Raw genomic sequence first — 24,383 nt, 5'->3', positions numbered from 1 at the left:
CGCCTGCCCGCTCTCTGACACCAGCCTGGCAGATGCCAGAAAATCAATGTCTGTCTGTCTCTCCGTCTCTCTCCCTCTGTCTCTTCCTGTTTCTCCTGTCTGTCTCTTTCTTTTCTTTTATATGGCTTGCTCTTGCTGCAGCTGTGTCACAGAGTGAGCGTTCATGACTAGCACCACCAGCACTGTCTTCTCTTCTGAGGGTAGTCAGTGAGTTGCACTCTTTCAGTCTCGTTTTGCTTGTGTGTGTGTGTGTTTGTGTGTTCTTTAGTTAAATCGTTTTGCTCAATTTTCACTTTGTCATTGTTAGTTAGCATACGCAGACGTCTGTGTTTGCAAACAGAGCAGTAGAAAGACGGTACTGTTTTAACGTGATGTGAGGCGTCAGGACATGGCCCTGACTCTAAAACGGCTTAAGCAGACTGTACTCAGAACAAGCCGTTGGGGTGGATTTGTATGGGCCTCGGTGAGTCCTGCTGGGAGGCTGGCAAGTTTTTGTTCTAACTCTAGACCGCATGCTTGCTGGTCACCTTGGCTAACTTGCCTGAATGAATGTGTGTGTGCTTCAAAGAGGTGTAAGTGGGCATTGGGGTTGGGGGTGGGTGCATGTGTAGGTGGGTTGTGAGAGGGTAAGAGACATGATCCAGTGCTGTAAGTGCTTCAGGTCCGTCGTGACTGCGGCTCTGCTGAACGTGAGCGTTTACTGGTGGTCTTGTCCTGGCTGTCCTGGGCTCCATCATTCAGGGGATGTGTCTTTAGTGCTGGACTTCTCAGCCCTTTAAGCCAAAGCTGTCTTCCTGTTTTACTCTAGCAGAAGTTTGGTTTTGGCCCTTAGCTAACAGATTTGCCCTGATTGGAGGAGGGGGTTTAATGTGTGCTTGATCATGGGCCCCATGAAGAGGCATTTGTTGATGTTATCAGTAAACACTTCAATGATGGCAAAATTGAACTTTACTGTTTAATGGGCTGAGAGGTGGTTGTTTGAGGTATAACCGTGCATACGACTGATTTCTCTGAGTGAGTACGTACACAGGAGGAGGAATTGGTCATGTCTGTTTTCGTGTGCGAACTGGTCATAGACATGATTTATACTTGTGTGTATACTTTGCCTGTGTGTATGTCTGCACGTGTGTCCTTTTGTGCTGTGGGATGCAGGTGGTGTGCTACCCTGTTGTCCTGGAGACCCCTCTGTGTCCAGTTCTGTGGGCCCATCCTGAGCAGGGTGAGACAAGCAGCACAGGAGAAGACTGGCTGGCGTGCATAACACAGGGCAGCTCCCTGTCCCTCTGAGGCAGAGAAAAATCCATACTCTGTGTTGGAGTGTAGAATTTAATGGCAGTTCCTGTGGTCACTTTATGGTTCATATTGTGATACAGTTGAAAAGTAACTGTTTTAAAAGCCCACAGTAACCCCAACCCTGCTACATCATTTGGTTACTGAAAGATTGTCATGTTCAGTGATGTCAGTGAAAACATCAGCAGGGATTACTGTTATACGCACTTCAAATGAAATAAGCACATGGTTGGATAACATTATTCTTTCCCTATTTTTGCAAAAAAAAAATTTTTTGATTGTGAATTTGTGAAGTCATTGCATCCCATCCACCTGCCAACATGTACTGGACAACCATTAGGCTTTGGGCCTAATCATAAAGACCTGTGTAATTGTTGGACATTAATTGGGATCATCACACAAAGTCTTCAGAAATGTGGTTAATTCTTCTTTTCCATGTCTCCTTTTTTGTTCTCGTGCTACTAAATAATAAGCTCCCTCATTTTCTGATTCTGAGCTGTGGCGTTCCCTAGCTTAGTGTATAGGGAGAATCACAGCATGCCGGTGGCCTGACCTTTTGAATAATTCACACAAACTATTCTGCGCACATAAACACACATGCACACAGACTGACACACTCATCCTCATCTCTGAGATGACGACGAAAAAAAAAGAAGAAGCTTCAAATGATTAAATGAATGTTTTATGTGGCATGTATTTGAGTTAAAGGTCGAGGCCAGGGACCATGGTACCATGTTCCAGTTGCCTGTTGGTGTGCTGATTTACCTTTGTCAGCTATTGGCATTAAACATGGATTCTGCAGTTCTGTGTGGGACCATATGGATTCAGTTTTCACAGAATCAATGAGGACATTTTTGCAATTCATACAAAAATTTCCATATAAATTCAGAATCACGTAAAAAAAAATTAGAGCAAAAACTAATGTAAAACAAAACAGTAGGGCTCTAATGATGGTTTGGCTGGTACAAACATTTTACTTGTCAGTCCCGGTTAGACACCGCATTGCAGTGGATGGATCAGTCAAATTTATAATTGAACTGATTTTACTTGTTTCATATGAAATTGCAGGTTGCAGTAGTTTGAGAGGATACTGATTGTAAACATGCCTGCATGTGCCATTTTTATGATCAGTAAAATAGCTTTAGCATGTTAAATGTCCTGGACTTCCTGAATTCTCTGGGTTGTATGTCTTATAGATGTTGGTGAGTTCGATGCTGCTGTTTTTTTGTTGGCTGTGGTCTGCCTATCTGGAGTAGGCTGGGAGGAAACTGAGACATCCTGATATTTCAAAACCACATCCATTCTTTTAAACCCCACCCATTCCTCTAAACCCTACCCATTCTTCCAAACCCTGCTGTGTACTTCCAAACTCCTCCACGTTCTTCCAAACTCCATCATGTTCTGTCCGTCTTAGGCATTGGACATTTTTTATTTCTACAAAAACACATCGCAACAAATGTGTGACGTTTGAAGGCAGATTGTCAATCTGCATGGCTGCTCTGTGCTTTACTTTAGTAATTCAGTTGCAGCTTTGGTTTATATTTAGCATGTAGGAGCATGAGCTGACAGCTAGGGGGCATGTTGGTGCACAGATGTCTTAGTAAGGAAGTGTGACACCTAGTAGTCTTATAACTCTAAAATGCAGATACACACATTCATAATTTGTGATGCTGAGTTTCCACACTTTGTAGAGTAAGCTATTTATTAATATAAAATTCAGTGCTTTTTAAGCTGACTCCCACTGTATGTAGCTGTCAGAGAGGAGTTTGTAGACTGTCTGACACCATTCTCTAACTTCTCAGTGAATAGCTTCCTTACATCATAGTTATTAACTATAATGGAATCTTGCTATGCCCACTGAGATTTATTATTGCAAATAGGGACTGTCTTAAGAGTGCATATTATAGCATGAATGGAGAAACCTTTAAAGAAAACCTTTTCATCTCTCTGTGTGTGTGTGGGGGGGGGGGGGGGGGAAATGAGAGAGAGATGCAGCACTCTGGAATAGAGGGAGTAGTGGTTTTGGAAAGAAAAGCAGTTTTACAATTTGAGCTAACAAAAAAATGTGTTGCAGAAAATTGTTGTGGGAGGACATGGTCTTGTCAAATAAACACTAGCAGACACTGGTTATGAAACAGCACCTGCTTCAGGATTTAGTTTTCATTTCTGGAGCAGATGAGAGAATTTATTGAAATCATAAAGGATCACAGATATCCACAAGAAAATCTGTGTTCGTATAAACCAGAACATACCTCTAGAGTTTTCCAAAGGCCCCTGGATCAGAGAAATCCGTTGCTGTCCGAGTAGAACAAATAAATGCACACATAGATGTGCACACACCATCACTTGCTTCCAGGGGCAGAACTTGCAGTTGTTGGTGAGAGGGAGAGGGAGAGAGAAAGTGTGACTGACATTGAGTGAGCGTGTGGGTGTGAGTATAAAGTATTAGTAGATAGATGTGAGAGGAAACAGATTAGAAAGTAGAGAAGACAGGAAGGGGTTTGATGTGAGGGAGACAGAAAGAAAGTCTTAAATTAAGAGGAAATCAACAGAAAGAGAAAGCGTGTGTATTCTCCACATAGCACATAGCCATTCACCTCTTGTCCTAATGAGCACTAGAACTGTGTTAGGGCTGCACAGTACTTGTTTGGCAGTCATCGCAATAGCAGCCTTTATGCAGAGGGTTTGATACTGCTGAGTATTGTAAAGTTTAGCTATATGTCACAAAGTTTCTTCAAGCAATTGAAGAAACTTTGCAAATAAGAGTACAGTTGATTTTTATAAATGTTGGATAGAATATAACATTTTAATTAAACCATTTCACTGAGTTATACTGTGTATGACTGTATGTGACAAATAAACCGAACTTGAACTAATTTGATTAAAAGAGATATAAGTATAATTGGTCATTTGTACATTTTTATTTGTAAATGAGTACTCTAACCCATAATTCAGTTATTTATTGCATTTATTGCATGCTGTGAGCTTCCTGACCACCCTCAGACTGTGTTTTGATTAATCAAGCCATTCATCTAATCATGTAATGGCAAATAATTTTTGTCAAAGTAATGCTGACAAGTATATAACCATGTCAGACTAAAGGTTTGCAAATGTTTTAATGTTGTGGAAAACATTGAAATCACAATATGCAGCAGTATAATAACAAATAATATTTTTCTGTATTGTATACTCCTAACCATGGTTAAAAAAATCTTTTAGTTTCTCAGGAAGTTGCTGGTACACTAAAATACTATAGTACCTTTAACCTGATGTTCTGTTTGTCCTGAATATAAACTTTCACTGGCTCTTTTATGACACAATTGTCTTTCTAGAAATTCTGTTCTGTATATGGAAAGAGAACAGCTGTGAAGCTCTGACTCTGCTCTGCAGGTGTGGGTGGACTTGCTGAGGAAGATTTAGGTGTTGGGTGTAGTAGCTCCTGGCTACTTGTTCACTACAGGAGTGCGGAGTCGCCCTCAGGCAGCCTTGCATCGCTTATTGATTTCACCCATTGATTACACCATCCTGCCTTCTAGGAAGGTAGCAGGCCAAAAAAAGGAGTGTGTTCAGTGTTGTGGGTTTTTTTATGGGCTGTGTTTGTGTGTGTTTGTGTGCGCATGTGCGTGTGCGCGTGTGTGCGTGCACGTGTGTGTGTGTGTGCGTGCGTGCGTACGTGCTTCAGTTGTAAGACCTCCCTTATTCCTCCTTAAATAGGCCAAGGCCTTTGATGTTTAATCTGAATTTCTCCTCTCATGAATAAAAAGGCTTGTGATTAATAATTAGAAACTTCTCTTGGAGGCGTTTCTTAAACACTGCTCACTACAAAAACTCAGACTACACAAAGGTTTCATACATGGGTTCCAAAACACAAAAGGTCTGATAATGAGTCTTATGTTCATTCTCTCTGCAAGACTTCACGTCCCTCTGGTGGCCAAAACATGTCAGTACAGGCCTGTTTGAATCGCACACACTTCCCAATTATCAGCTGGTCATGGTCCATATTTCATTGACAATTTCCAAGCTTCAGGTTCTGTTGCGTGTGAATAATGTATGTAAGCAATGTTTATTTTTAGAATAAAAACTGATGTTGCACCAAAATGCTTTACACCAGAATGAATTCATGTACTGAGTATCTGTGGTCCGTCTGTTCACATCTGCTTAACCCCAAGTGCGCACTTTATGCTACTCCCTGGTGCTGTGATCTGAGTTCATACAACTGTTTTCCCCATTAACTCAACTGTCTCTATTTTCCCATTGGGCTGTTTGTGCCTCACCCTCCAAGCAGGTGACGATGGGGGGTTATTTAATTATTTGTTTCAAACTAGATCACGTTTGTGTTTGTAATCAAGCAGCAATATAAATCAGCTCCTGATTTCATGTGGTAAGATTTGGTAAGGGAAAGATTAGATTACAGTCATGCTTTCTGGGGTAGGACCTGGATTTGCCTTCAGGTAATTGTAATTGTAAGCTGAAGTGTTCGGTGGTTGGGATGGTGGGCACACTGACCAGACTTAAAGAGCGTAGTGGTGTCCGTGTGTCACATGGCTTTGAAGTGCGTTTTCCTTCCTCTTTAATGCAATGTGCATAAAAATGTGCGTAAAAAAAAAAAATAAATTTAAATTGAACCACCACCATAACCACAGCAAACACTCCCCCACCCCTCTGACGTGCTAGTATGAGGTGGAAATGGAAAATTTGATATGCTGATGAAGTGAAATGCAAAAAAGTGTGAAGGAAACACATGAGGATTCCTTTCATTACATGCAAGTGCCAATGACTGCCATGCAAGTTGTATGTTTGTATATCCCTAATCATGTTGTGTCAACGTTCCCATTTTTATCTGTCAGTTCTTACTTTTATCTGCCAAATGTGCAGAACATTTTTGAAACACCTGAATGGAAACCCATGATGAGATTTAGGAAATGTGGTTAGTTTGGTTGTATTTGAATGGTTCCTAAACAGGGAGCTTGGAGTAGACACCAAGATTACATAAAATAGAGTAGCTATAACCACAGCCAGTACAGAATAAATATTGAATTAACTTCAAAAATGTGAATAGTTAAATGTCAATTACTAAGTAAAATAAATACTGTTTTTAAGATTCTCAGACAGAATTTCATTAAAATTAGAATTCACTTTTTCAGTGCGCTGACAGTGACATTTTGTCCGTTTAGCTTAGATGCAGAATGCATAAGAGTGTTGGGACATCACTCAGAGACCTGTGATGGTGTAAGGGACTATTTGTCATTTCTACAGTCTCTCTCTCTCTCTCTCTCCTTGTCTTTCTGTCTCTTAGTCTTGTATCTCTTGACAGTTAAACTCAAGTCTGTTGATTAACAGTTGAAAGGGTGCCAGTGTGATCAGTGCAATAAACAATAATGGCAATAACAACAATAAGTGATCAGTATTTTGAAGTGTTTTTGGAAAAGTGTGACAACAAGAAAATTCAGTTTCATTTCTAGGGTGTGTTCACGATCTCTCAGCTTAGATAGAACACCATATAACAGTAATAAAAGTTACTGCTACCATCAAATAGCTCAGTTTATGCGCACACGCAAATAGAGCAGCGTGACAGCAAACGGCTGCAGCGCGGAAATCAGTCAAGCCTATAAAACCAAATAAGCTCCATATAAAATAAGCTACAAACCTCCATGTAGCCACAGCTTCATTACTGCGTATGATGGCAAGGCTCGATCTCGAACCATGAAACTGTGTCCTCTGTAATCAAAACTCTCTGTCCACTCAAATGGAAGGAGCGGGTGTTCTGCTGGCAGGTGTACTGCTGGCCAGTGAGCTAGCTGCTTGGGAAGGTGTGTGGCTGCAGCAACAGATTTGGTTGGTGCAGGTGTACCTGGGCACATGCCAGCGTCTGCGTCGCCCCCAGCTACGGCTGGGTGGCTTGTAGCTTAGCCTTAGTCATCAAACCTTTGTGCTATGTAACCTCTCACGCACTGTTCAGCTGTGCGTTATTTGATGCTCTTGGTGTGCGTCCGTGTGTGTATGAATGATGTCATAGTGGGTGCTGTAAGGCAATTTTGGTTGTTTCTGCAGCCCCAGGAAAGGTGCCCTGCTGCAGATTAGTTGGTGCGTGTGTGTGTGTGTGTGTGTGTGTGTGTGTGTGTGTATGCACTGCAGTCAGTGTGAGGTTGCCCATGTCCGGCCTGTAAGCAGCCGTGTGTGTCTGTGTTTTCTCTTGCAGGTATTCTTTGCAGTTATGCCTCAATTAGGGCACGCGGCACTGTAAAAGGAGCCTGACCCGCGCCGGAGAGTAAACGAGAGAGCGTTCAGGAGAGAGGGAAAAATAAAACGTGAGAGAGAGGGGGAGAGAGAGAGAAAGAGAGAGAGGGGGGTCTCTACGCCACGATGGCTCTGACCGACAAACACAAAGTCAAGAGACAGCGTCTGGACAGAATCTGCGAGGGTAAGACCAGATTTCCTCATCTCATCTGTTTCTTGCCTCTGTCCCATCTTTGCACTGCTCCCCTCCCCACCACACTGCTTCAGGCCTGGTCCTGACGATCTACTTGGTCCTAAAGCCCTTCATGCAATTTTAGCAGACAAAATATAAGCTTACTTTGACCCTCGTCCTCAGTAACCTACATTGAACCTTTTGTGCAGTATAATTGACCCCAAATTCCTATCATTGTAAACCCCAGTGCCCCGATCATGACCCCTGATCGTTTGAGACTGTAAAATGGTCCAGCTGGCCCACTTTTGCCTCTGTGTGTGTGTCGGTTCTGAATAGAGAGCATGTCCTCAACGGAGGGTGGTTCATTGGGTTGCATGTGCACACACACAAGTCTCGTATTGTATCTTTGCCAGAGTGCTTTCAGTGACTTGTGACTTATTTACCTGCTATAGACAAATAATGCTTACACCCATTCCGGCCCTGACCTTACGTTTGGCCGCTAAAAGGAATCCTTGGTTCTTATAGTCTTCCAGGTTGTATTAAAAGATTATGAGGCAGCCAAATGTAATCATATGATTTCACCATTGTTTACACAATTTCACTTACTCCCAAGCCCAACTTATATATTTTTATTTCTTAATTGTATTGTTATGCTTTTGCAACAGGCTATAGTAATTATCAGAAAATTTTCTACTGTCAAGGGGACATGTTTTTCCAAAATAAAAAGCTAAATAACACCCCCCACCCCATCTGTATAACCAAAGCATACTCACACACATACATGTTGGTGTGTTTATCTAAACGTGTGTTTCTGTCCAGTTTGCATGTTGTATCTTTTGAGTTCAAGGTTTATATTTTTAATTGTAAATTGATTAGTTTAAATGAAAAGGCTATTTTTGACCTCTGGTCTCTCTGACTGAAACTCTTCTGTGTACTAACATGGAGAGAGCAACATCCCAGGGCCAGTTGTGTGCACTGAGGAAGACTGCTGCCTCAGATTATAAAAGGAGGCAGACTTGTAAGAAATGGAGGAACCCTTTCTACATGTGCAGTGTGGAGGCATGACAGTAAAAGGAGAACACCCTGCTGTCTGCCCCTCCGCCTGGGCCGGTGCACACCTCCACCCGTGCGCTGCTGTCTGAGGTGGGCCATGCTCAGCATTTTTCAGTAAGTGCAGAAAAAGTTCAGGTTCGGTCCCTTAGTGCGGCGGCTGAGAAAAGCCAACGCACTGCAGATGAACGGGAACGGGATTTTACCAGTGCCGTGTAAAGCTTATCCAACCTAGCAACAGGAACTAGGAAGAGATGCAGAGAGCGTGTAGGCCAGTTGCACATTATGTATGAGTGAGTGAGAGAATTGTAGAGGCTGAAAGGAAGAGACAGAGAGAGACCATGAAGGAGTACTGGACTGTAAGATAGCGAGGCAGACAAAATAGATGGGGGTGTAGAATGTGTTGACCTCTCCCTGCCTGGGAGTTTGCTGTGTCCCTAGTGATGTCAAAGCATCACAGAGCTCTGTGTGAAGTGAGCATCACATGCGGCACACTTTCACCCCAGCCATCCGCTACATCACAAGCTGGGGTATCTCTCTCTCTCACACACATACAAACACACACGCACACTTCAGGCACATGATAAGAGGCACTGACAGTAACCATGCATTTCTTGTCACTTCCTTTTTGTTTTATCCAAGCTAAATTGTTGCCCCTGGTCGTTGTGAAGAAGTGCAACTTTGCTTTTGTGCAGTGCTGTTTATTTCTAGTCAGGCCTCTTTCTGGATCCAAGAATCTCTGGCACGCTTTGCATGGGATCATCTGTTCAAGCTGTTGCTTGCAAGTAAAACGTGAGGCTCCCTTGTGTTTGCCTGTTTGGGGGAAGCAGTGTGAGAGATGGTGGAGACAGAGCTGTGGAGCAGTGAATGACTGAGGAGCAGATGTGCCTATGATTATCCTCAGTGCTGAGCTTTACAGTGCTAGGGTTGCAGCTTTAGGGTTCTGGCAGGTTCTGGGTTCTGTCGGGCCAGGTTCTGCGTCCAGTTTTCCAAAGTGTGGGATACCACACTCCTACAGATGTTTCACACTTCTGTTGAGTTCAGGGCTCTGAAAGGATTTAGAAGCATTTGGCTGTAGAGGAGACCATGGGTTGATCCTACCAGTGGTTCTTTAGAGCACCTCCTAGCTGACCTTGAATAAACGTGCAGTTTTCTGGTTAGTATATGGACCAAAGGCAGATAAGGTCAATACTGCAAAGTCATTGTAAACTTGTAAATGGGCTTTATTTATTCATTTGTCATTAAGGCTGATGGAGAACATTCTCTCACAATTGAGCTGCTTTGCCCTTTAAAACAAAGTAGCTCCCCACCCACATTTGTGTTTGTGTGGATGAGCGCGAGGAAAGCTACTCACCGTCCAGAATAAAATAGCCACAAGCTTATCAGTTCTGCTTTCTGTTAGACATCTCACGCCTTAAACTTTTCACAATTGTTGGGTTTAGAAATAATAGTCAGGTAATTATTTTCACTACAATCGCTGTTAAATCGAAAAGCGTACCGATACACTCATGTCCATTTGCAGTGTGGCTACATTTTAGTGTATAAAATGTACCTTGCTAATGACTCGGTTACACGTGGACGTTAAATTATGCATGTCAATAACGAAAAACAAATTGAATAGGTAAGATGTTATAGTTAGAAATCAGGATATGTTGCCTATCCAATTTTCTGTTTGGCTCAGTGGAGCATGGTGTAATGGATCAACTGAGCACTGCTATATTTACTGTAGATATGCGCATGCATATGAATACATTTAACTTTCCTACTGATGGTGGCACAGAGGCTGAGTGGCTGAATTAGATTTTTGGTGAGAACCGAAAGACACCCAACACAAACAGCTTTCCAGAAAATAATCCTGTCTCAGGTTACATTTGCCTTACCTCGACCCCGGCCACAAATTTTAAAAATAAACTGTTGCGCGAGCAGATGCCTAATATACAGCAGAAATAACAGTCGAGTGCAAGGTCAGTTTTCCTTGCACAAGTAATTCTCGAGCCGAAGAATGTTTTTGCTCTAGCAAGGAATCTTTTTTTTTTCCCCACTCGCTCCTGAATTTTGAATTTATTTTGTATTGTCTTCAGACTCTGCAAAACTCTGGGCTGTTGGAATAGCTGTTTTTTATAAAATCATGACATGCAACACGAGTGCTTGGTTTCTTTAACTACAGTCGTGCGGGGAAATGAATCTTTCTACGAAGCTTCCTACATCCGTGTTTTAAACAACTCAGTTTTAGATTTCTGAATGTGAAGGATGGTTTTTCCTCTCTCGAGATGTTTATTTGAAACACGCCCTATCCTGCAGCCAAGTCGGAATTAAGACATCAGTGGAATTCAGTCGTTCTCTTTTACTGTGACTATGGAAACCCTTTGGCTATATGACAGCGATGATTAAATCATTACCCTGGCTCATATGAATTTTGCATAATCTAGCCTCACTGTATTAAGGAGTTCGAGGGCAGTCCGTCTGTCTGTCTGTCTGCCTTTCATCCATCCATCCATCCATCCATCCATCCATCCATCCATCCATCCATCCAGCTGTTTGTTAATTATCATTGCAACTACAAGGTCTGACTGGTTTCAAGTCTGTAAAAGGGCTGCAAGCATTTCGGATAGCTCTGGTTGGCTGCTTGTGTGCTCATTAGCATAGAAACTGTATGAATGTACTAAAGACAAAAAACCTATAGCTAAGAGGCTAAACTGAGAACAGGAGTATAGGAACCATGAATTAAAACTTATGTGGTTAGTAGCTTATGTGAATGTCCTTAGAAAATCATTTGGATTTCAAGTGGTAAAGTAGTACAAGTGCCTGGGTGTAGTTTTGTGTGGTTGTGTGTGGTTGTGGGCATGGTAGTGTGTGGTTGTGTGTAGTTGTGGGCAGAGTTGTTTGAGGTTTGGACAGGGTTGTGTGTGGCTGGTTGTGTGTGGTTTTGGCAGGGTTGTGAGTTCATTTAAAAGAGAAGAAAAAGACTGAGGAAGCTGCCTGTAAAAGAGGGTTGTGTTTTCCTTATGTGGATGCCACTCTCCTCCACTTCTCAGAGGAAGCTATCTGCTTTCCAGCTCCACCCCCTCTTCTTCCTCTGTCTCATCCTCTTCCTCCTCATCCTCGCTCTCTCCAGAAATCGTGCCGCCTCTGCCTCACCCTTCTGTCGTCCCATCTGTGGTTCAGTGTGGACCACTGGCCTGGGAACGGCAGGAGAGAGAAAGAGAGAGAGAGAGAGAGCGAGTGAGAGGGAGAGGGAGAGAAAATACCACACAGCTAAGTGAGCTCCACACGTCTGATCCAACCATGAGATCAGACTCATGCTGCTCATCCAGAACTGTGTCACACTTTGAGCAGACGCTTGGGGATGGAAATTCCTATCACATGAATTCAGAGAAGAATGCCTTTTTGAAAATTTATTTTTTAGTTGTGCAATGTCTGTATTCATCATCTTTTTCACTATTTTTAAAAAGAATAAAACTCATGCTGGTTGTAAAGTTCATTTTCATTGCACATATGATTTGGAGCTTCTGAGCTATTGATTTCAACTCAAAAACCGCACTTTGTGGATTACTAAATTTTAGTGCGTTTTCACACTCGAGCCGAAAACTTGAGCCCGCACTCAGGACCGCTTCTAGGCTCGTTTGAGGGAGAGGCTCATTATTGCTGGTTTCCCATCACACACAAGAACTCTGTCCGAACCGTGGATCAATCGCACAGTTCCGTATTTACTTTTCTGCATGTAGGCTCGCAAAATGGTACAGGAAGCAGTGTGCTGCGTTTTATTATTTTGCTTGGAAACAAACACTCAGGCAGCGAGGAACAGCACTTTCGGGATGCATCGCATTTCACCGTGCAAGAGCACCTGCAAACAAGGAGCCGTTCTCGTATGAGATCTTTGTTGCACTGCATATTGACAGATTGCTTTTTCATATGAAACGTACTCTACAGTGCTTTGCACAAATTTTAGATACCTGAGAAAAATAGATTAAAAAAAAATCTGGACAGTAAGCGTTTATTTATTCAGAAAATGCACGAAACTTGAAAAGCGAAGTGATGAGTCGAAGCAGCCCCACACATGGTGCCACGGGCAAACAGCTTCCGCACCTGTTGATGGCCGCACCAGAGCTCGCTAGATGCAAACCCCAGGCCACAGCTTTCTGGACCTAAGATCAGTACTTTACCATTCCCAGGCTCAAAAACTGCTTTCACACTTGACCAAACATATAGAACTTGCGGACCAAGCGGCCCTAGTGTGAATTGGCTCTTAATCACAGTTCCATTTTTATTGTTTAAATTTTTTATTGTGTCAGTGATTTAAAACCGTTACCAGATTTAGCCTTCAAGTGAAATAGACTCACTGTTGACAGCAGAGAGCCTTGGAGACATACAGGACCTCACCAGCTCAGAATTGAGAATGTGTCTCTCTGTCCCAAGATTCTTGTTACCTTAAAAAAAAAAAAAAAAAAGCCCTGAGGCTTGTTAACTTTTTAATATACTGTACAATCACTGTAATTGACGGTGGTTTCTAGTCATGGAGTTAATTTACTAGTCCCATGAAAGTTTAATTGCCCAGCAGTTGTTCATTGAAGTGTGTTTAAACCACGCCCCCATCGCCAACCCCCCCCCCCCCCCCCCCCCCAATCTGCTCCATCTGCCAGAAGTGTCCTGTGCCCGGGAAAGGTGGCCCAGTTCATCGCTAGGCAACAGGATTGTCACTGTTGTTTTCCACTTGGTGTGAGGCCTAGTCTGTCCAAGGGTAGTTCATGCTGGACGGCTGTGGGCACCCACTCTTCCAGCAGTTAGGTTTTTCACTGGGGTTGCTCCCCAAATGTAACGGAGCTCCTTTTAGATTTTTTTTTTTTTCCTACTTCTTTTTATTTCCGCATTTCACATATTCGGAGTGTTGCTGTGCTTCTCTCACCACCGAATGCTAAGGCGAGGCCGCTGGCACCGGATGGTGAAAGGGAGACGTGTGTGTGTGTGTGTGTGTGTGTGTGTGTGTGTGTGTGTGTGTGTGCATGTGTGCAGCTGCTGACGGGGAACTGAGTGCACGGGTTGGCAAGCTTCAGTCCAGAAGAGTAGGACTCTCATTCCCGCGTGTGTGAGCTTGTTTTCCCGTGTCGGTGTATCTAGCAAACACAAACCTGAAATATGTTATTAATATTTCGGTGGGGTGTGAGTCTGAGTGACGCTCCGTAAGGGCTTATTAAAAATGGTTATTGTCTGGATGCCTGAGAGGTGCAGGTCCATAATTAATGGTGCATTTTACAGCTTCCAAACACAGTGGTGCAACAAAAGCGGAAAAGCCAGACAGCAGCAAAACAAAGCACTGTGAACGTCGAGCGCATTGGTGAGAAAAGCTGCAGAATTCTGTAAACGAACACGGCATTTCTTTGAGGCTTGCCCTTGGAATTTTTCATCACGTGCATTTGGTCTTTTCAAAATGGTGTAAAATTTGTTTGTCTTCTTGTTCTCTTTCTGCTCGTTTTGTTCTTTTCAAGTCTGTTGACTCATGCCTAGAGCTTAGAGGGGATCTGGGCCCAGCCCAGCCCAGTCTGAATGTGAACTGTTTAATGTGTCGTGGCTCACCCCCGCCCCCCAGTACTGACCACTGTGATCTGTTAATGGAACCCAAGATGAGAAACACTGCAAGAGGGTTGAAGAAAATTCCAAGTACTGCACAGTGAAGAGCAGGGCAGATGTTGATGTAGTGGCTTGCTGTGTCTTTTATGTGGTGTGCTTTTTAGAGACCCACTCAGCCCACTTGGTGCAGTTGCCTCTTGCATTAGTCACTGATGCAGCTTAACCATCACTTAAAGCATACGCAGCAAAGAGAACAAGCTTCCTTTCTCTTCCATTATCATCTTTGTAAACTCCATACAGAGAAATGCTTGAAAGCGTTTGCAGCTGAGAATGCCTGATGTTTACGAAGCATCGTAGTGGAAGGTTGCTATTGTTTATATCATAATTTATGCTGCTATTTATAGAGGATTCATTAGGATGCAAAGATGGGAATATGATTCTAATTTAACATTCTTAATTGCATTTGAATGTTTAATGTATGTATATATGGATATATAGATTTTACCAAACCCTAATTATATTACAGATTACATTTAGCACATGGCTGATGGCTTCCATAGACATCCACAGATTCTGGGCATCTCTCCTGCTGCTGCTCTGCTTCAGTTTTTGCTTGTTTTTTTACTTTTGTGGTCTGCATGCTCACCAAGTCTGGTGATTGATTACTAACGTAATGTTTTAAGGCTTAAAGCTGTAAGGCATTTGCTGCAGTCCATGTCACTTGGAAATTCTTACATACTTTTTACAACATTTGGTTTTATACACATATACTTATGTTTTTGTTTTTAACATTGCAACATGTTTTTCTAGGCTTGAAACAAAAAGTGAATGTGCCATTCAACATGGCAATTATTTTCTTTTTAATAAAGGTACTCGGATGTTTAACTCACAATGCGTCTTGAATTGCGAATTTAAAATAATGAGCAGGATATGGCATATACAGGCCAATATGTTCTGCACTGTTTGTGGTTTCACTCCTACTCTCTGACTTCATGTCACATGAGAATCTACAGTTTGTCCATCTCTCTGTGGGGCACAGGTTAACTTATTTTTTGCCAGGAGTTCTATAAGCCTCCTCATAGGGTAGATAGTAGTTTGATGGAAGCATAGCGAGCCTCACGGAGTGAGAGGCAGAATTAGGTCTCTTTTGACTGGTCCTTCATTACTGTGATGGGGGCATAAACCCTGATGGATTAGTGCTGCCTTCATTGTCTTTTATTGTTGGTTTGTTTCCTTGCAATATATACACAACAACCACATTCATCCTTTTTAAGCTTGTAAGAGGAACGTTTTTACATTTAGGTGCATGTATGTTAGGTGTATGCATGGGTTTTGTTTCTTGTGCCATCTTGCTGTCCCTCCCATTACATGCTTATGTTTCAGTGGCTGAATAATTTAGGGACTGCCTGCTAACATACAGGCCACATGATAGCACTGGCCAAGGGGATGCTCCAGCAGATCAGGTGAAACGATCCTTTACGCTTCAGCCTTTTGTTGTTTGTTTTTTTTCTTCACCTGCATCTTTTAAGCGAAACGTGAGAGGTGAAACAGAACCCATTGCTCTTTATTTTCTTTAGTCCACGCCCTCTTTTTTTTCTTTTTCTTTCTTTTTTTTTTTTTTTTACGTTTTCTTTCTTGCTCCTGAAGTTGTGGAGTGCAGTTGTAGCCTTCCTCTTGGAAGGAGCAGTTTAGGATAGACTGAAGGGTTGGTAGGACAGAGCTGCAGAGCTACTTGTCCACACCTTTCCATCACCATTACGAGCCGAAGGAATTCTGTTTCTTTTGGGAGTGACGGTGAGCTCTGGTTCAATCCCAACCTGCCACCTTGCTTCCTTCTTAGTCCTGGACAACAGGAACAAGACACTCTCGCCTGCCTGGATAATCCCAATGACAGCTGCGACACTGAAGCTTGCAATGATCTTTTCCTGAGGGTAAGTCTACTACCAAATTCACAATCGAACAACCACCAACTTGAAGAGGCCATGACTGTGAGGGGTACTGTTCGTACCCCTGATTACTTACCATATGACACGGCCTTGTCTGCACAGCCAGCGGAAGACCTGCACGGCTTTTATAGGGGGAGCGCACAGCTACTTAACAGATCAGCTTCGCATTATGGGCTCGCCCCAGGAGGGGTGAGATCTCCTTGGGATCATACACAAGGTAGGACAGCTGCCCCCGCTCCTGCACCAGCTCCACCTCCCCCACCTATTCCTCCGCCTCCCCCCCCTCCACCCCCCCCACCCATGGCTCATGAGATGAGCACTTTGTATCGGGATTCGTTAGCCCTCCCAGATGATCAGCGTATTCGCAGCAGGGCTCCCTCTCCTTGCTGTTACGCGATCGAGCCCGCTGGGACAAGGTTCGCGGCCAATCAGAATCCTCTGGCAGCCCATTCTGTTTACAGTGACCTCAACGGCCTACCTCTGGACCCCGTGCAGGCCTCCGCCACCAGCATAGTGATGGACCCTATTGTGGACGGAAGTATACCACGAGGGATGTCTGCATATAGCACCATACCCACTCAGAGGTTGACCTATGACCCTGCCTATGATGCAAGTGTAGCTATGGTGAGCACCACTCCAGCGCCATTCACAGCCGGAATCCCGACCCACCACCATTCGGGGGCTGTTTCCATGGAGCCAAAGAGGACTATAGATCCGGCTTTCTTGACATTTCTGCGTTCTGAGGGCCTGTCTGAGAACACCATAACCCTTCTGCTGCAACAAGGCTTTGACTCCATCACTATGCTTTCCATGATGGAGGACCACGACATCCGCTCTGTGGCACCCAACCTGGGCCAGGCACGGGTGCTTTCCAGGGTGGTGCTCAACTGCAAGACTGGAGCCGCCAGCGCTCCAGCCATGCGTGCCCGGTCCAACAGCTTCAGCCATCGCTCTGACCTCTACACACAGCCCCAGGCATTACCTCTGGATGCTCACCTCATGCCACAGCCACCTAGTGCCCTCCATGCCTTGCCTCCAAGGATGGGCGAGTTTCTCGGCCGACGACCAAACAGCGCCCCCTCCCAGCATCTGTTGGAAACAACAAACTACCCGGGAGTACGGTCTCTCAGTGGGCTCCCAGTTAGCCCTGGGCCATGCGACGCAGCCTTGACCCAGGGGCGACCTCTACACGTGTACAACGCTCATACTGGTCTGGCTATGTCGGCTCTTCCGCAACAACATCAGCAACAGCAAACGGCCATTCCAAGCATTTACGGGGCGCTGTCCAGGACCTTCCCCAACACATACACGCCCATGGAGCTGATGAAGAGAGCTTCTAGTCTACCACACCTGTCTACCTACGGGGCAGCACAGAGCCCTCATCACCAAAGCCCCCAGCTCCTACAGAAGGGAGTTGTTCCTGTGGAGGTCGGGGCCATACCTGTGTCTACCACCATCCCTGCTCGGTCCTTTAACCTGAACAGCAGGATGGCGCGACGGACCGGACCTCCAGTGATCTTTTCCACTATGCATTCATCAGATACAAGTAAATCCATCCCTCCTCCAATCCCTTCTTGGTTATCTGACCCATCTTTAACCCATCTATACCTTCTGGCTTGACTCTTTATGAACATTTGAGTGTTTGCTTCTTCAGCTGTATTATGAATAGATTGGCAGTCAGCCATATGGTCTGTTCTTGTATATCTATTCCTTGTTTTGCTACTGGAGGGGGGTAGAGTAACCTAAAGGCATACTCAGTTAGAAGTATTGTTATTTGTTTGAATTAATGACTGGCGTAGAAGTAGCCTACTGAATAAAAACAGTTTGAGATGATGTAGAGAAGTATAATGTGGAAAAAAGTACTCACATGAGCTTTGTGATTCCACTGCAACAGCAACTGCAATTGCAGTTGTCAATTTTAGAACCAAAGTTTCAATGTGCAGTTTTTCTCTTTTTGTAATACAAAAATAATATGGGAAAGCTTGAGAATGAGAGGTATAGCCAGGAACAAAGCATTCATTATGCCTTTACCAGCTCTACATAATTAAATAAAAGACTTAAAGGGTACAAGTAAAAGCGAATGACATTAGTCGAATTCATTGTAACACAAACATAATATGGGAATAATATGGGGAATTCATCAAAATCTTTCCTGTATGTCAATGATTTAAATGAAACCAGATGATAACCCACCTACACTTTTCACATTAAAAAAATGTTCTCTTAGTTTCAAAATGTGCGGAGCTTTTCAAATGTTTTCATGTTTGTGCTTTGCACTTTTTAAAAAGCTAATGGCAAACATTTGATGTTGGACGTGCAAAGCATCTTTGGCTAACAGGCTATTAATACACCCTGTGTGTTGATTTTGTGCCATTAGTTTGTGGAATTCTGATTTTGCAGTCTGTCTTCCTGAAATGCTCGAACACACTCACCTTACTATTATATTAGGGAAAAATTGGAAGGCCCTGTATCACACTTGAAGAATCCTGAAGAGTGTGTCAGGTTCCACAAGTATGTCAGGATTCTGGCAGATTTACTGAAAACAAAACAATAGGGATGAAGAGAGTGCTTAAAAGGCTGTTTAACCATGCATCTTATCTCAGATGATTTACCCATTAGGCTGCATTGTCACTCGCTATTACGTGCTAGTTTAATTGCTAACTTATGTTCTATTACTCCTTTTATATCGTGCTTACACACACTTCCCATGAATTAGAAAGTATTATCGCTTCACTCAGTTTGTTCGTATGACCTCATTTAAGTTCACCGCATGCTGAGGTGGCTTTACCGGAAAACAAGATGACAGGGATACAGAGAACCCTCCGCAGAATGGACTGTGGCGTATCTTAAACTGAGTCATGTCTCAGCTACCTGCTCTGTCCCTAAACACCTGCCACGCTATTGGCTAATTTGGGGCCCATTTGGCTCTTCACACTTAAAGTAATTTACAAAATTAATACATAACACATCCTTTGATATTTACGTAATATGACAATGGATAATCTCATACAAAATAACAAACTAAATGTATAATATATCATCTTTTCTACTTCCCCATACCCCCTTTAAAGATTGAATGAATATGAGAGGTTTCATCTACGTGTGTGTGTGTGGGGGGGGGCTCTGTATTTAATTTGCATTTGAATAAGAATATAAGAACAGAAAGAATCCAGTTCATAGTTCAGTTTTGGTCTGTTCTGATGCAAGATCTTAAGATTCCTCTTCAAAGAGCTGGCAAACCCAAGCTGCTAAATCTTAGATGATTTGATGTTTTGTTAATGGTGGCAGAATTTCAAAATGTTAATAAACCACATATAATAAACCACATTATAAATATCAATGATACAGCAATGATGAAGCATGATTAAGATTATATATTTTATAATCCTTCTGAACCACAAGAACAAAAAATGTTTTGGCTTATTCCTTTTCTTCAAACAACTGACTGGACTTGTTGCTTTGTTCTGTGTTTATTTGGGTGCTCTTTTCCAGCATCAGTAACTGATTTCTTATGTGTTTTGTTTTCAGTAACTTACTATTTATTTTCTGTTCAGTTAACTCCATGAGGACGAAAACCAAACATTTGTGCGTTAGTGGCTTGTGGTGTGTAGCACATCTGCTAGTTGAGTTGTGCATTTCCAGGGTTGAGTGGGGAACTGTCTCTGCTCTTCTCCTGTGCTGGCATAATCAGGGTCTTAAACCCCTGAAATCCCATTAGAGCTAATACGATGCAGAAGGGCTGCGTTCTGGAGGCTGGCACGTGGCCTGCCCAGTGTTGAAGACATGAAGGGTTCAGCCACTGCACTGTCTCCGCTGACATTAGTAGGGAAGGCAGTTGAGCCTGGGGCTGGAGCCATCCTGAGTGGTGACACAAGTCACTGAAACATTTACTAGTTTGAATATAAATGATTGAATCAGTTAATTGAATCCTTCACTTGTATTTCTACTTGTAGTCCGGAAACTATCGCTGATGTGTATTATGACGCATTAAGGTTGATTCAGAAGCATGCGATGATATTCCTTTCCCGCAGGTTACACCAGATTTACAGTTTGTAAATCGAAATTCCTTTAGCAGAATCTTGGCAGAGGCTATAAAGAGGTGTTTTGTGTTACTCACATACATCAAAAGGTTTCTTCTGTGTGCATTACGAGAAGTGTTGTAGCCATGGCGAAGGTCAGGGTTCTTTGTTAAAGAGAATGCTTAAATAATTGATCAGTGCTGTGTGTTGTGGCATTGCCGTGGCAGAAAGGCTGTTGTCTGTTCCTGGAGGGCGAGCTGATTTAGTTTCTGACTGTGGGGTTTTGAGCAGGTTTCTGCTCAATAATATGAGCAGCCCTTGAATATGTAGTTTTGACTTTCTTTAAGTATTTACTGTCTCCTCTTGTTTTTTTTTTTATGGTGTTCACTGTATGTGCCCTGAGGTTTGATCTGGCCCCACTCGTGCTTTTACTGTTTGCTACACCTGAATGAGCACACACACACACACACACACACACACACACACACACACACACACACACTCTCTCTCTCGCACACACGCACACAGACACACTAAACTATGCACACAAACAAGGTCACCCCCCCACCTTTTTTTCAATTCTTCAATTTAAACATTCTTTCAGCACAACAAACTCATTTGCATGTAACTGACATTTGTTGCGCCAGTAATTTCCATCCGATAATGGCGGACTGCCGCTCTCTCGCCACGCGTGCTCCTTAATTGTGTGTTGCTAGGCAACGGCGGGGGGTGTATTGGGGTGTTAGTTGTAATCACATGGAGATAATCTGTCCGTTTAAAGACGGCAAGTCTTTTGCTCATGTTCAGACCTGTGGAAGCTGCTGAAAATTTGTACGGTGTGTATAAAAACGTTTGTTTTTAGAAGATAAATAAATGAGTGCCAGGGAGGGGGGCCATTTTCAATTCCCAAGGACAGGAAATGGTAGGGAAACAGGGGCTTGAAATAGCCGGCGAAAAATGTGTTTATGTGCACAGCATCTCCTCAGAATGATTGAGTCTGTTGTGCTTTATGCTAAAAGGTTTACCGAGAAGTACACACTTTGAGGTAGTTTTTACACATGCACAGACTCACATGCATGTGCACACACACCTACCTAAGAGACTCTCTGCAACTGTGGTATGGTGTTTGGTTGTGCATCTGATCAGATCATTTTGTTAGTAAGACTCAAGGCAATTTGCATAAAGCAGTATTTATTAACCAGTAAGGAAATAAAACCATCTTTGGGTGTGGGTGGGGGTGTGGGTTGGTGTGTGCACACACTTGTGAGTGAACAGAGAGTGGGAGGGCCCATCAGCAATTGCTGGATCAGCTTGGTTGGCTAAATCTGTAAGCAGCGTATTAACAGAACCGTTAAATGGTCTGGCTAGGAACTTCACAGCCCTTAAAAGAGCACACACGGCCACACACCTTTTGAAACCGGTTATGGAACTGTCTGTCCCTCGAATCGAAAGCTCTGCAGGTGTGTATCACATGAAACCCAGAGTGTGTGTGCATGCATGCGTGTGCACATGCATGAATGGCTAGCTTAGGTGTGTCATTTGTGATGACACATGAGATGGTACTGGGTAATCTGAATGTGTGTGTATTCTTGGGCTTTTCCCTGTAGAGGATTTAGAGGAGGGAGGGAGGGAGAAAGAGAGAGAGAATGCGCACCTGTAGGTGTGTAGTGCATGATGGGAAGCCAAAGCATCCCATCCATGGTTGGAGCTAATCAGCTTATTCGCTGAGTTGGTTGAGCTGCTGACCTGAGACCTTTTTTTCCACTTAAACATAAGTATGACTCAAGTGTTTGTTACTGATCTGTAGCCAGTATTTCTGAAGGTTAATTCACTGGCTGGTTTAACATAATTCTGGCCCATGAAATATGTGTTCTTGCAAGGCAGTTTACTGTATCAGGGTCAGTAAAGGGGTCACATTAGATTAGCTATGAAAGATAATCACGCATTTTAGTGAGAAGTGTAAATGGAATCCAGACAAAGTAAATTCAGATATGATCCAGACATGAAACCCATGTTAATGCAGGGTGTAAACCTGCTCCGAGTTAGGTCTTAGATTTGCATGTGTTGGATACTAGACTCTTTGTTAGGTTCTTGGCACATGATACTAGGCTGTACTTTACACTACTAGCGTTGCATAAAAGGCATGAAACCTGTGCTAATGTGCTAATATTGGTTTTTAGAATTTTAGAATTTATCTGTTGAGAACAGCTTCAGACATCTTCATATTGTGTTTCTGAATGTAGTTCTTGCAGTTAACTGGTCTGTTCCTGTAGGCTCACCAGACTGCACTGCGTGGAATAAAAAAAGCATCACTATAAATTATTATTATAAATATAATAATAATAATTATTATTATTATTATTATATTATTATTATATTATTATTATTATTATTGTTATTATTATTAGTTATATTTTACATGGCACCTTTCTCAGACTCAAGGATGCTTTACAGACAGATATCAGCTTTTACAAGCACTCACACACCAATGATTTACTGGTAGGGGGCACCAGAGTGAACCTCTTCAAAGAAGCAAACATAAAAGTCATGACATTTAGGCTAATTTACGTTTAGACTAGTCAGCTAGACCCAAACCAGCCGCTCCGCTAAAGAGCAGAGGCAAGTAAGGCTCATGCTCAGTACTGTATTAGAAGCTGCTAAGAGGAAACAGAAGAAAGGTGGGAGTGTTCACACATGCATATTAAGAGGCACTACTGAGCCTGAATAAGTCTGATCCTTCTACTTAAACATGAAAGAAATTAGCATGATGACGAGCAAACGCACAGCTGTGTGTTTAAATATGAGAAGCAGGCAGACGAATACACAAACTGTGCTCAGCTACTGTTATTTTATTTTGTCGTGTGTGTGTGTGTGTGTGTGTACACGCGTGCACTTGTACTGTATACATGCAAGTAAATAATTCATCATTCCTATATTATATCATCATATCCTGTATTGAAATCTCATGGATATTGAATAGTAACCCATATAGCCTTCTTCTCTAGCTGTTATTATTTTTTTTCTTGAGTTCACAACTTCACACCTACAAGAACCATTGTCTGGTCTCCTATGTGTCTAGTCTGCCTCCGTCCAGACTTGCTGTTGCTACACAGTCCAGCGGCCCGCACGACTGAAAACCTTCACAGACGTGCTGTTCCCCTGCCCTCAGCTACTCTCAGAAGTTATTGTGATCTCTGTCTTTTCATTTTTTGACTGGCCCACTACTTTGCCAGATTGAATTTCTAAGAGACTGGATTTTTTCCTCTTTTCTTCCTTAATAGAAAGAATTGTTTCTTTGTGTTCAGCTGGTATAAGGGTCTTTGGAAAACGAACCTGTTGCATCGTCCTCCTGGTGAGCCCATTCTGGCCGTCTGCAGCAGTTGATTCAGCTGAGCTGGACTCTTGTGTGGTTATTAGACATTTCTCCACGCTGCCATCGCCTCATATTCAAAAACCCTCCGTGAAAAGATAGACTGGCCTTTGAAATCCAGACACTGCCGAGTTTTGAAAAGCAATATTGTTGGCCCTCTTTGCTGGATGAAGTCCAAGCTTTAGTGCGTTTAAAAGCAATCTATCTGCTCGAGTGCTCTCCCTGCTGCTTGTGAGCACTCTCCCTTGGTCTCGTCAGTCCTGCTGGGTGGTTCTTTTTATTTATTTATTCATTTTTGGCTGAGTCTATCGTTATTAGCCTATTTAGTGCTACACCTCTGAACTCATGGGGAAGCCTCGCTGTAATAACACATAATAACATGTAATAACAGTGTGACCTGTGTTCTTTTCGGAAAAAAATCAAGCCCCATCTTGACACTGTTGTACAGCTTTTAAAGCTTTTAAAGTCTACCAGAGACGCTCTAGCCCCCTTTTTTGCTTGCTGTATTTTCTCATTCTTAGCGGAACTGTTCCTTTACTGTTACTATTATACCCTATACATTTTGTTGTCATTTTTATGTATAGTTCAAGTTACTTATGCAACCTGAATATAGTTGGCAGGTGAACCAGTGGGAGGCAGATCAAGTGTTCATGGCCGGGATCAAATGACCCACCTGGTTGTGTGTGTGTGTGTGTGTGTGTGTGTGTGTGAGAGAGAGAGAGAGAGAGAGAGAG

At 43.0% G+C, this 24,383-nt stretch overlaps 1 protein-coding gene and 1 long non-coding RNA gene across 13 annotated transcripts in view; one reads left to right on the top strand and one right to left on the bottom strand.

Moving 5' to 3' along the window:
• LOC145643259 (C-terminal-binding protein 2) overlaps nt 1-24,383 on the top strand; it is a 74,164-nt gene that overhangs the window by 27,914 nt on the left and 21,867 nt on the right. For 7 of the 12 annotated variants that reach the window (XR_014122166.1, XM_081709681.1, XM_081709679.1 and 4 more), the window contains exon 1: nt 16,007-17,806. Coding sequence is in view for 7 of the 12 variants with exons in the window: in XM_081709681.1 (XP_081565807.1) it covers nt 16,297-17,806 (1,510 nt within the window). In the remaining 5 variants the exon portion in view is untranslated. Of the gene's footprint in view, nt 1-7,489; nt 7,712-16,005; nt 17,807-24,383 lie in introns of those variants that run through there. The other 5 variants (XR_014122164.1, XR_014122162.1, XR_014122165.1 and 2 more) reach the window with 2 other exon arrangements.
• LOC145656498 (uncharacterized) overlaps nt 7,718-24,383 on the bottom strand; it is a 17,603-nt gene continuing 937 nt past the window's right edge. The window contains exons 1-4 of the long non-coding RNA XR_014122167.1: nt 23,613-24,383; nt 18,693-18,796; nt 18,128-18,157; nt 7,718-11,928 (exon numbers count right to left, since the gene is read on the bottom strand). The exon at nt 23,613-24,383 is cut by the window's right edge and continues 937 nt beyond it. This is a non-coding gene — a long non-coding RNA (uncharacterized LOC145656498). The remainder of the gene's footprint in view (nt 11,929-18,127; nt 18,158-18,692; nt 18,797-23,612) is intronic.

This window comes from Electrophorus electricus, unplaced genomic scaffold (genome assembly GCF_041902795.1).
Source record: "Electrophorus electricus isolate QZ-2024a unplaced genomic scaffold, ASM4190279v1 Scaffold70, whole genome shotgun sequence".
NCBI lineage: Eukaryota > Metazoa > Chordata > Actinopteri > Gymnotiformes > Gymnotidae > Electrophorus > Electrophorus electricus.
This window is presented reverse-complemented; position numbering and strand designations above follow the sequence as displayed.